General features: G+C 47.6%; 1 protein-coding gene across 4 annotated transcripts in view; it reads right to left on the bottom strand.

The window, feature by feature from the left end:
* EVL (Enah/Vasp-like) overlaps positions 1 to 9,624 on the bottom strand; it is a 223,175-nt gene extending 213,551 nt beyond the window's left edge. The window contains exon 1 of one of the 4 annotated variants that reach the window (XM_069738372.1): positions 9,264 to 9,624. In XM_069738372.1, the coding sequence (XP_069594473.1) occupies positions 9,264 to 9,268 (5 nt within the window). In that variant the 5' untranslated portion in view covers positions 9,269 to 9,624. Of the gene's footprint in view, positions 1 to 8,728; positions 9,230 to 9,263 lie in introns of those variants that run through there. The other 3 variants (XM_069738343.1, XM_069738342.1, XM_069738364.1) reach the window with 3 other exon arrangements.
* Between the last annotated feature and the right edge of the window lie 4,664 nt (positions 9,625 to 14,288).

Below are 14,288 nucleotides of genomic sequence, written 5' to 3'. Positions count from 1 at the left end.
ACATGATGCTCCATACTGTATAATGACAGCACATGATGCTCCATACTGTATAATGGCCACACATGATGCTCCATACTGTATAATGACCGCACATGATGCTCCATACTGTATAATGACCGCACATGATGCTCTATGCGTTGCGCGCCGCAGCAAATTTTGGGACACACCTCTCACCACACCCATTCACTAGTCACACCCATATCCATGTCTCAACCACACCCATTTAGCACTGCTGATCACACTGTTCATAAAGAATAATTATAAAAAAAATATGGCCACACAGTGCTCGATACTGTATAATGGCCACACAGTGCTCCATACTGTATAACGACCCCACATGACCACATGATGCTCAATACTGTATAATGGCCACACATGATGTTCAATACTGTATAATGACCCCAGATGATGCTCAATACTGTATTATGGCCACACATGATGCTCCATACTGTATAATGGCCACACATGATGCTCCATACTGTATAATGGCCCCACATGATGCTCAATACTGTATAATGACCCCACGTGATGCTCAATACTGTATAATGGCCCCACATGATGCTCAATACTGTATAATGACCCCACATGATGCTCAATACTGTATAATGGCCACACATGATGCTCAATACTGTATAATGACCCCACATGATGTTCAATACTGTATAATGGCCCCACATGATGCTCAATACTGTATAATGACCCCACATGATGCTCAATACTGTATAATGACCCCACATGATGCTCAATACTGTATAATGGCCACACATGATGCTCCATACTGTATAGTGACTGCACATGATGCTCCATACTGTATAATGACCGCACATGATGCTCAATACTGTATAATGGCCACACATGATGCTCCATACTGTATAATGGCCACACATGATGCTCCATACTGTATAATGACCGCACATGATTCTCTATACTGTATAATGACCACACATGATGCTCCATATTGTATAATGACCACACATGATGCTCCATACTGGCCACACATGATGCTCCATACTGTATAATGGCCACACATGATGCTCCATACTGTATAATGACAGCACATGATGCTCCATACTGTATAATGACAGCACATGATGCTCCATACTGTATAATGATAGCACATGATGCTCCATACTGTATAATGGCCACACATGATGCTCCATACTGTATAATGACCGCACATGATGCTCTATACTGTATAATGGCCACACATGATGCTCCATACTTTATAATGACCGCACATGAGGCTCCATACTGTATAATGGCCACACATGATGCTCCATACTGTATAATAGCCGCACATGATGCTCCATACTGTATAAGGACCGCACATGATGCTCCATACTGTATAATGGCCACACATGATGCTCCATACTGTATAATGACCGCACATGATGTTCCATACTGTATAATAGCCGCACATGATGCTCCATACTGTATAATGACTGCACATCATGCTCCATACTGTATAATGACCGCACATGATGCTCCATACTGTATAATGACCGCACATGATGCTCCATACTGTATAATGACCACACATGATGCTCCATAGTGTATAATGACCGCACATGATGCTCCATACTGTATAATGACCGCACATGATGCTCCATACTGTATAATGGCCACACATGATTCTCCATACTGTATAATGACCGCACATGATGCACAATAATACTGTATAATGACCGCACATGATGCTCCATACTGTATAATGGCCACACATGATGCTCCTTACTGTATATTGGCCGCACATGATAATGGCCACACATAGCTACTCCTACACACGCGGCTGCGCTCCGTAAACTTTGCATACACGGCTCTGCTCCGTACACACGGCTCCACTCCATACATCTCATACACACACGGCTCCACTCCGTACACATTCAGCTCCGCTCCATACACCTCATACACGGCTCTGCTCCATACACCTCATACACACACGGCTCCGCTCCATACACCTCATACACACACGGCTCCGCTCCATACATCTCGTACACACGGCACTACTCCGTACACCTCATATACACACCGCTCCGCTCCATACACATTGCACACACTGCTCCGCATACCTTGCACACACACAGCTCCGCTGCGTACACCTCATACACATACGGCTCCTCTCCATACATCTCGTACACACACGGCACTACTCTGTACACCTCATACACACGTGGCTGTGCTCCGTACACCTCATACACACGTGGCTGTGCTCCGTACACCTCATACACACGCGGCTGTGCTCCGTACACCTCGTACACACGCGGCAGTGCTCCGTACACCTCGTACACACGCGGCAGTGCTCCGTACACCTCGTACACACGCGGCTGTGCTCCGTACACATGGCTCCGTACACCTCTTACACACGACTCCGCTCCGTACACCTTGTACACATGCGGCTGTGCTCCGTACACCTTGTACACATGGCTCCGTACACCTCTTACACACAACTCCGCTCCGTACACCTCGTACACACGCGGCTGTGCTCCGTACACCTCGTACACACGACTCCACTCCGTACACCTTTCACATGCTGCTCCGCTCCGTACACCTCGTACACACGCGGCTGTGCTCCGTACACCTCGTACACACGCGGCTGTGCTCCGTACACACGACTCCACTCCGTACACCTTTCACATGCTGCTCCGCTCCGTACACCTCATACACACGCGCCTGTGCTCCGTACACCTCGTACACACGCGGCAGTGCTCCGTACACCTCGTACACACGGCTCCGCTCCGTACACCTCGTACACACGCGGCTGTGCTCCGTACACCTCATACACACGTGGCTGTGCTCCGTACACCTCATACACACGCGGCTGTGCTCCGTACACCTCGTACACACGCGGCAGTGCTCCGTACACCTCGTACACACGCGGCAGTGCTCTGTACACCTCGTACACACGCGGCTGTGCTCCGTACACATGGCTCCGTACACCTCTTACACACGACTCCGCTCCGTACACCTTGTACACATGCGGCTGTGCTCCGTACACCTTGTACACATGGCTCCGTACACCTCTTACACACAACTCCGCTCCGTACACCTCGTACACACGCGGCTGCGCTCCGTACACCTCGTACACACGCGGCTGTGCTCCGTACACCTCGTACACACGACTCCACTCCGTACACCTTTCACATGCTGCTCCGCTCCGTACACCTCGTACACACGCGGCTGTGCTCCGTACACCTCGTACACACGCGGCTGTGCTCCGTACACACGACTCCACTCCGTACACCTTTCACATGCTGCTCCGCTCCGTACACCTCATACACACGCGCCTGTGCTCCGTACACCTCGTACACACGCGGCAGTGCTCCGTACACCTCGTACACACGGCTCCGCTCCGTACACCTCGTACACACGCGGCTGTGCTCCGTACACCTCATACACACGTGGCTGTGCTCCGTACACCTCATACACACACGGCTGTGCTCCGTACACCTCGTACACACGCGGCAGTGCTCCGTACACCTCGTACACACGCGGCAGTGCTCCGTACACCTCGTACACACGCGGCTGTGCTCCGTACACATGGCTCCGTACACCTCTTACACACGACTCCGCTCCGTACACCTTGTACACATGCGGCTGTGCTCCGTACACCTTGTACACATGGCTCCGTACACCTCTTACACACAACTCCGCTCCGTACACCTCGTACACACGCGGCTGCGCTCCGTACACCTCGTACACACGCGGCTGTGCTCCGTACACCTCGTACACACGACTCCACTCCGTACACCTTTCACATGCTGCTCCGCTCCGTACACCTCGTACACACGCGGCTGTGCTCCGTACACCTCGTACACACGCGGCTGTGCTCCGTACACCTCATACACACGACTCCACTCCGTACACCTTTCACATGCTGCTCCGCTCCGTACACCTCGTACACACGCGGCTGTGCTCCGTACACCTCATGCACACGCGGCTGTGCTCCGTACACCTCGTACACACGACTCCACTCCGTACACCTTTCACATGCTGCTCCGCTCCGTACACCTCGTACACACGCGGCTGTGCTCCGTACACCTCGTACACACGCGGCTGTGCTCCGTACACACGACTCCACTCCGTACACCTTTCACATGCTGCTCCGCTCCGTACACCTCATACACACGCGCCTGTGCTCCGTACACCTCGTACACACGCGGCAGTGCTCCGTACACCTCGTACACACGGCTCCGCTCCGTACACCTCGTACACACGCGGCTGTGCTCCGTACACCTCGTACACATGCGGCTCTGCTCTGTACACCTCGTACACACGCGGCTGTGCTCCGTACACCTCGTACACATGGCTCCGTACACCTCTTACACACGACTCCGCTCCGTACACCTTGTACACACGCGGCTGTGCTCCGTACACCTCGTACACATGGCTCCGTACACCTCTTACACACGACTCCGCTCCGTACACCTTGTACACATGCGGCTGTGCTCCGTACACCTTGTACACATGGCTCCGTACACCTCTTACACACGACTCCGCTCCGTACACCTCGTACACACGCGGCTGTGCTCCGTACACCTTGTACACACGACTCCGCTCCGTACACCTCATACACACGCTGCTCTGCTCCGTACACCTCGTACACACGCGGCTGCGCTCCGTACACCTCATGCACACGGCTCCGTACACATCGTACACACATGACTCCGCTCCATAGACCTTTCACACGCTGCTCTGATCCATACACCTCGTACACACACGGCTCTGCTACATCCACCCTGTAAACACCTCCTGACCTCACACATACGCTGCCTTACCCTCCTCCGGCGCCATGGCAACCAGCAAAGTCCTGTACACGGAGGTCCTCCTCCCGATCATGTGACCCCTGACTCCTCCCATCCTGTGACCTCATCACAGGTCCTGTGCACAGAGCAGCCATTATGTGGTGTGCTGCTGTGCAGGCCTGGTGCAGGGACTCGGAGCTCTCAGCTGACCGGCTGATACACGCACCTCCCAACCAATGCGGGCCCCCTCTCTCTGCCCACCGGGTCCGGGGGCACACAAATGCCGGCGGGCATTCAGACAATTAGTGGAGGGTCAATCTGTGCGGTAGACCAGGGCCCCCCCAGACCATTGGGCCCTGGGCTACCGCCCATATTGACCCTCTGATAATCTGCCCCTGTTTACATCTGTTAGCCAGCATAAGTACCTGTGGGGGTTTCCTGGTTGCCAGGGAATCCCCACATGTAATCAAGCTGGCTAAGAGATGTAAATCAATCAGCTGAGGTGAGGAAAACGAAATCTCCAAGCACTAAAAAATACTCGGAGGACTCCCAAGCATGCTCGAGAAATCACAAGTAACGAGTATATTCGCTCATCACTAATCATTTCTAATTAAAATGTGCCAGTCTCTCCTAGATTGCAGGGGGTCCTGTGTGCAAACAGTCCCCTCCAACAGCTCATCATGATGTACCCCCCTATATACATACACATATATGGCCTCTCAGCCAGACAATGATTACTGACTCGGTCACCATTGATGTCACTGATCATCACCCCCATATATTACTGGATATTCTTTCTTGGTCGCACATTATATATCTGCCACACAACACACTGCCGTGCACACAATTATAGCAAATGGCGAGGCCTATATATATATATATATATATATATATATATATATATATATATATATATATATATATATATATATATATATATATATATCTGCCGAGGAAAATGCCACTATAGGAAAAATGGTTAGCTGCCGCTTTAAGACCTTGGTGAGTATGTGGCTGTCAACCAGGAGCAGCAGCGCTCTAATAGAGGGTCACTACATACACACATACAGTGGGGCAAAAAAGTATTTAGTCAGTCAGCAATAGTGCAAGTTCCACCACTTAAAAAGATGAGAGGCGTCTGTAATTTACATCATAGGTAGACCTCAACTATGGGAGACAAACTGAGAAAAAAAAATCCAGAAAATCACATTGTCTGTTTTTTTAACATTTTATTTCAAACAATCAAGATTTCTGGCTCTCACAGACATGTAACTTCTTCTTTAAGAGTCTCCTCTTTCCTCCACTCATTACCTGTAGTAATGGCACCTGTTTAAACTTGTTATCAGTATAAAAAGACACCTGTGCACACCCTCAAACAGTCTGACTCCAAACTCCACTATGGTGAAGACCAAAGAGCTGTCAAAGGACACCAGAAACAAAATTGTAGCCCTGCACCAGGCTGGGAAGACTGAATCTGCAATAGCCAACCAGCTTGGAGTGAAGAAATCAACAGTGGGAGCAATAATTAGAAAATGGAAGACATACAAGACCACTGATAATCTCCCTCGATCTGGGGCTCCACGCAAAATCCCACCCCGTGGGGTCAGAATGATCACAAGAACGGTGAGCAAAAATCCCAGAACCACGCGGGGGACCTAGTGAATGAACTGCAGAGAGCTGGGACCAATGTAACAAGGCCTACCATAAGTAACACACTACGCCACCATGGACTCAGATCCTGCAGTGCCAGACGTGTCCCACTGCTTAAGCCAGTACATGTCCGGGCCCGTCTGAAGTTTGCTAGAGAGCATTTGGATGATCCAGAGGAGTTTTGGGAGAATGTCCTATGGTCTGTTGAAACCAAACTGGAACTGTTTGGTAGAAACACAACTTGTCGTGTTTGGAGGAAAAAGAATACTGAGTTGCATCCATCAAACACCATACCTACTGTAAAGCATGGTGGTGGAAACATCATGCTTTGGGGCTGTTTCTCTGCAAAGGGGCCAGGACGACTGATCCGGGTACATGAAAGAATGAATGGGGCCATGTATCGTGAGATTTTGAGTGCAAACCTCCTTCCATCAGCAAGGGCATTGAAGATGAAACGTGGCTGGGTCTTTCAACATGACAATGATCCAAAGCACACCGCCAGGGCAACGAAGGAGTGGCTTCGTAAGAAGCATTTCAAGGTCCTGGAGTGGCCTAGCCAGTCTCCAGATCTCAACCCTATAGAAAACCTTTGGAGGGAGTTGAAAGTCCGTGTTGCCAAGCGAAAAGCCAAAAACATCACTGCTCTAGAGGAGATCTGCATGGAGGAATGGGCCAACATACCAACAACAGTGTGTGGCAACCTTGTGAAGACTTACAGAAAACGTTTGACCTCTGTCATTGCCAACAAAGGATATATTACAAAGTATTGAGATGAAATATTGTTTCTGACCAAATACTTATTTTCCACCATAATATGCAAATAAAATGTTAAAAAAACAGACAATGTGATTTTCTGGATTTTTTTTTCTCAGTTTGTCTCCCATAGTTGAGGTCTACCTATGATGTAAATTACAGACGCCTCTCATCTTTTTAAGTGGTGGAACTTGCACTATTGCTGACTGACTAAATACTTTTTTGCCCCACTGTATACTATATATATACAGACGTGTGCACACACACACATATACTATATATACAGACGTGCACACACACATATACTATATATACAGACGTCCACACACACATATACTATATATACAGACGTGCACACACACACATATACTATATATACAGACGTGCACACACACATATACTATATGTACAGACGTGCACACACACATATACTATATGTACAGACGTGCACACACACATATACTATATGTACAGACGTGCACACACACACACATACTATATGTACAGACGTGCACACACACACATACTATATATACAGACGTGCACACACACACACACTATATATACAGACGTGCACACACACACATACTATATATACAGACGTGCACACACACACATACTATATATACAGACGTGCACACACACATACTATATAAACAGACGTGCACACACACATATACTATATGTACAGACGTGCACACACACATATACTATATGTACAGATGTGCACACACACATATACTATATAAACAGACGTGCACACACACATATACTATATGTACAGACGTGCGCACACACATATACTATATGTACAGACGTGCACACACACATATACTATATGTACAGACGTGCGCGCACACACATATACTATATGTACAGACGTGCACACACACACATATACTATATATACAGACGTGCACACACACATATACTATATATACAGACGTGCACACACACATATACTATGTATACAGACGTGCAAACACACATACTATATATACAGCCGTGCACACACACACACACTATATATACAGATATGCACACCTATATATACAGACGTGCACACACACATATACTATATACACAGACGTGCACACACTGTATATACAGACTTGCACATTATATACAGATATGCACACACTATTTATACAGACGTACACACACTATATACACAGATGTTCAGACTATATACAGATATGCACACACTATATTGAGATATGTACACACTATATATACAGACGCGCACACACTATATACAGACGCGCACACACTACAGATATGCACACACTATATACAGATATGCATACATTATATATACAGACGCGCACACACTCTATACAGATGTGCACACACTATATACAGATATGCATACATTATATATACAGACGCGCACACACTCTATACAGATGTGCACACACTATATACAGATATGCATACATTATATATACAGACGCATACACACTATACAGACATGCACACACTATATACAGAAATGCATACACTATATATACAGACGTGCACACACTATATATACATTATTTCTGCCTTCCAGTTATGATAAATCTATAGAAATAATCACTTACTGCAGATGCATATCTGCTGCTGTCCTCAGCATCACACAGGATATATCCACTGATGATGTCATTACAGAGGACACACTTACATTGGTTTGCTGGAATGAAGGTTGTAACCCCTTCCCTGCCAGGCAGACCCAAGCAATGACAGGCCTGCTGCATGATGCCTTGGGAAGTGAATGGTTAAAGCTGACATAAGCCAACCCCTAATCCGCCATTACTATGCCATAGTGCCCATAGGTATGGCTAATTTGTAGCAATGCAGGGGTTAAATGCATGAGAAATGGGCAGAGGGGGTTACAGTGTGCAGCACAATAGCCCACCCCCTCCTGGCCATCAGTCTGTGTTAGTGTCATTGTGTATGTGCTGGGTGCATGCAGAGGGACAGGGGATGAGGAGGTGGGCAGTGTGGTTAGGGGGTCCTCTGCCATCCCCCCTGCATGTGCCTGATCTATCCACAGCCACAATGAATGGAGTCTGATCCTGACATTGTACACTCCCCCCTTCTCCAAGCACCAGGCACAGCAGGGAGGGGGTCTCCTACCTCATTCTGCAGGCTTCCTCTCAGCTCCTGCTCCTTAAGATGGGCTCTGCTTGTGGATGTGGAGCTGACAGCTTTGCTGTGAGATTAGAGGCTGATCTCCTGTGTGACTGGGGACTGCTGATCATGCATCTGCTGCTGGCTGCAGGAGGCTGGATGCTCATGGACTGTCCTTGGTGGCCTGGCTGTGCTGATACTCTCACTCCAGGCTGCCTTGAAGCTCATGTTTAGGTCCAGGCTAGCTGCAGAGATGCTCCTTCCCGGCTGACAGCTGTTTCTGAAGTCCTGCCATCTTTTATTTGAGGTGAGGTTGCTGCAGCAGTAAAGATACAAAGACAACTGATCTCTACTGCCCGCTAGTGGCAACCCTTTGCAACTGCAGGGACTAAAATCTCTAACTGGGGCTTCACTTTGTAGCCCCCTCCCTTCAGCTGTCACTTAGGTAACGTTCACATTAGCGTTATGCTAGTTTGCGTCGGGCGACGCAGCGGCGACGCATGCGTCATGCGCCCCTATATTTAACATGGGGGACGCATGCGTTTTTGTTTGTTGCGTTGTGTGACGCATGCGTCTTTTTTGCCGCAAGCGTCGGACCAAGAAAACGCAACAAGTTGCATTTTTCTTGCGTCCAAATTTCGGCAAAAAACGACGCATGCGTCGCAAAACGCAGCGTTTTTGCGTGCGTTTTGGCGCGTTTTTGCGTGCGTTGTGCGTTGCGTCGCCGACGCAGCGGCGCACAACGCTAATGTGAACGTAGCCTTACCCCTTCCTCTATTGCACCCCAGGTCCAGACACATGCAGCCCCAGCAAGACTATCACTCATATCATGGAACTGCTGCAGAACCTCTTAGGAGTTTGAACGTTTCTGCAGTAGAATAGAACTTTCCTCATTCCTTCTGTCAAACCTGTGACAATCTAGAAACAATTACTGCAGTATAATAATGACAGATGCATGTTTGTGTGAGAAAAAGATAGTCCCTGGGACTTTTCCTGTGTGGTTAGCTCAGATGAGGTTTAGTCACACATCACACGTCAGTCTGCAGCGTGCACCATACAAGTGCATCATAGAAGTGTGGAACTATGAATTAATCCAGAATGGAACCAGAAGGGAACTGAAGGTAACTGGATACATAGTCACAGTAAACAATGTTTGTTTGCTTGCACTCTCACCCCTATAATTCTTCACTTTCAACTAACCCCCCTTAATCCCTACTCCTAGTAAAGAACTGTTCATCTCCTCTTCAATCCTCCCCATCCACCTCACCTCCTCCTCAGAACTGTTCCTCTACATACAATCCTCTGTCTCCAAGCACAGACAGCCCCCTCATGCCCTCTCCTGCTCCCACCTGCTAACACTTTCTCTGCTCCTTCTCACTGCTGGTGATATCTCTCCAAATCCTGATCCTCCTCACCACATTCCCACAGTCATTTCTACCTCCCATCCACGCTCTATCACAAATTTCCGTGACCTCTCTAACCTTATACCCATTCGCCCAGCCCCCGCTTCCCTAGTCCCACTAACAGGAGCTCTGTGGAACGCTCGCTCTGTCTGCAACAAGCTCTCCCACATCCTCATAAATACTCACAAACTTTCCTTCCTCGCCATCACCGAAACCTGGCTCACCCCTTCTGACATAGCCTCTCCTGGTGCACTTTTGCATGGTGGATTCCACCTTTCCCACGCCCCAGAGGTGTATCTAGGGGTGGGCAGCCGGCATGTGCCCCGCCTAATGTGGCGGTCCGGTGTTTCTCCCCCGGCAGCTTCATTTTGCCACCCCCCGGACTGAGAGTCAGCTGTTCTCTATGCCGACTGTCAAGCTGACAGCCGGCACAAAGAAGCTGCAGTGCGCCAGCTCCCAGAGATCAATTGTACTTGCTACATGTAAAGAAGAGAAGCGGGCACTCACCATCCAGATAAAATCCAAACTTTATTCTGACATCATGTCAAATGCATGACAGGCAGGAAAAAACGGGCTTCCAAAGACGATGGCCGTTTCGTGCAGTTGGGCTCCCACGGGACTACATTCGACAGAAACTGCACTCATCAAGGTGACCAATGACCTTCTGACAGCAAAATGTAATGGTGACCACTCTCTGCTCATTCTTCTCGACCTTTCTGCAGCTTTTGACACTGTTGACCACCGTCTCCTACTCTCTAGGCTCCAGTCACTAGGCATTAAGGACACTGCTCTCTCCTGGTTCTCTTCCTATCTTTCTGACCGCTCCTTCAGTGTTCTGTTCGCTGGCTCCACGTCATATCTTCTTCCTCTTGCTGTCGTGGTACCTCAGGGCTCAGTCCTTGGCCCCCTTCTCTTCTCCCTCTACACAGCCCCAATTACACCATGTTCCAAATTATTATGCAAATTACATTTTTCTGGGATTTTCCTAAATGGTCGGTGCAAATGACAGTCAGTGTAATAAAAGTCATCACCCCTTAGAGTATACATCGAATTTTATTGAAGAAACCTCCCAATGTTAACAGTATAATCTCCAAAATGAATAAAAACTCAAAATGCACTGTTCCAAATTATTAGGCACAGTAGAATTTCTGTTATGTTTGCTAATGACAGGTGTTATGAAGGCAATCCAGAAACACAGTGTGCTTAGCGATCAGAGCGCACACAGTGATCTGACAAATACCCAAAAATACAAGAACGAGCTCTGAGACGTGGAAACTCTGTAGACTGCACACCTGATCCTATCCTAAACACAACTAAAAGCGGCTGTGGATTGCGCCTAACAACTACCTAGGCAACTCGGCACAGCCTAAGAAACTAGCTAGCCTGAAGATAGAAAAATAGGCCTGACTTGCCCCAGAGAAATTCCCCAAAGGAAAAGGCAGCCCCCCACATATAATGACTGTGAGTAAGATGAAAAGACAAAACGTAGGGATGAAATAGATTCAGCAAAGTGGGGCCCGATATTCTAGGACAGAGCGAGGACAGTAAAGCGAACTTTGCAGTCTACAAAAAACCCTAAAGCAAAACCACGCAAAGGGGGCAAAAAAAACCCCACCGTGCTGAACTAACGGCACGGCGGTACACCCTTTGCGTCTCAGAGCTTCCAGCAAAACAAAAGACAAGCTGGACAGAAAAAAAGCAACAAAAAAGCAAAAAGCACTTAGCTATACAGAGCAGCAGGTCACAGGAACAATCAGGAGAAGCTCAGATCCAACACTGAAACATTGACAAGGAGCAAGGATAGCAGCATCAGGCGGAGTTAAGTAATGAAGCAGTTAACGAGCTCACCAGAACACCTGAGGGAGGAAGCTCAGAAGCTGCAGTACCACTTGTGACCACAGGAGTGAATTCAGCCACAGAATTCACAACAAATTTCTAAACATTTGATATGTTTTAAAGAACTGAAAATGCTCATTTGTGGAATTTGCAGCATTAGGAGGTCACATTCACTGAACAAAACATCTATTTAACTCCATAACATCCTAACAGGCCAAGATGCATGTTATCTTAGGAATAGTAATGAGCGAGTGTACTCGTTGCTCGGGTTTTCCCGAGCACGCTCTGGTGACCTCCGAGTATTTGTTCGTGTTCGGAGATTAAGTTTTCATCGCCACAGCTGAATGACTTACAGCTATTAGCCAGCTCGATTACATGTGTGGATTCCCTAGCAACCAGGCAGCCTCCACATGTACTCAGGCTGGCTAATAGCTGTAAATCATTCAACTGCGGCGATGAAAACTTAATCTCTAAACACTAACAAATACTTAGAGCGTGCTCAGGAAAACCCGAGCAACAAGTACACTCGCTCATCACTACATAGGATATGATATCACCTTCACAATTCTTTATCCATTGAACTTGTGAGTTTTTGGAGAGTTTCTGCTTGTATTTCTTTGCATGAAGTCAGAATAGCTTCCCAGAGCTGCTGTTTTGATGTTAACTGCCTCCCACCCTCAGAGATCTTTTGCTTGATGATACTCCAAAGGTTCTGTATAGGGTTGAGGTCAGGGGAAGATGGTGGCCACACCATGAGTTTATCTCCTTTTATGCCCATAGCAGCCAATGAGTCAGAGGTATTCTTTGCAGCATGAGATGGTGCATTGTCATGCATGAAGATGATTTTGCTCCTGAAGGCACGTTTCTGCTTTTTATACATGCTTTTTATACATGGAAGAACGTTGTCAGTCACCCGTTGAAGCGCTAGACCGGCGCGAAACGGCCATCGTTCTGCCTTCACATTCTTTTGTTCATTCACCCCCGAGCCGTGAAGACTTTTAACTAATAAAGGTACCTGTCAAGAAGATCGGTGAGTGCTGCCGTTTTTTCTTTTCGTGCATCTGGGATATCTGTTCTCTCCTGGTTTCAGCACCCGAGATCTGGGGACCAGCTGGGGCTAATTAGCCTGGAGCGGAGGCAGGCAGCTACAGCGGTGGTGCGGTCAGCTGTTTTCTCTTTTGTTTCTTTTGCTTCAAATAACTGTTTGCTGCTTTGTAATGGTATTTTGGCAGCTGCTCTCTTAATCCAATGAATTTGTCTGGCAGAAACCTTCCTCATTATGCCTTTATCTGCATGAACTCTGTCTGTCTGTGCTCTGTTTAGTTACAAATCTCTTCACAGTATGATGATCACTCTTACGTTTTCGTGAAATATCTAATGTTTTCTTTCCTTGTCCAAGGCATTGCACTATTTAACACGTTACAGCAGCAGAGAGATCCTTTTTCTTTCCCATATTGCTTGAAACCTGTGGCCTGCTTAATAATGTGGAACATCATTTTTAAGTAGTTTTCCTTTAATTAGAATCACCAGGAAAACTAATTATCACATGTGTTTAAGATGACACAATCCAATTTGCATAATAATTTGGAACATGGTGTAGACAGACCATCAGCACATTTGGCTTTCAGTACCATCTTTATGCTGAGGACACACAACTATACACGTCATCCCCTGACCTTACTCCCGCTGTACTACAGAATGCCAGTGACTGTGTCCGCAGTCTCAAACATTATGTCCGCTCTCTATCTAAAACTCAACCTCTCTAAAACTGAACAACTTCTGCTCCCGTCTA

The sequence above is a fragment of the Ranitomeya imitator genome, chromosome 1 (genome assembly GCF_032444005.1).
Source record: "Ranitomeya imitator isolate aRanImi1 chromosome 1, aRanImi1.pri, whole genome shotgun sequence".
NCBI classification, from domain to species: Eukaryota; Metazoa; Chordata; class Amphibia; order Anura; family Dendrobatidae; genus Ranitomeya; species Ranitomeya imitator.
This window is presented reverse-complemented; position numbering and strand designations above follow the sequence as displayed.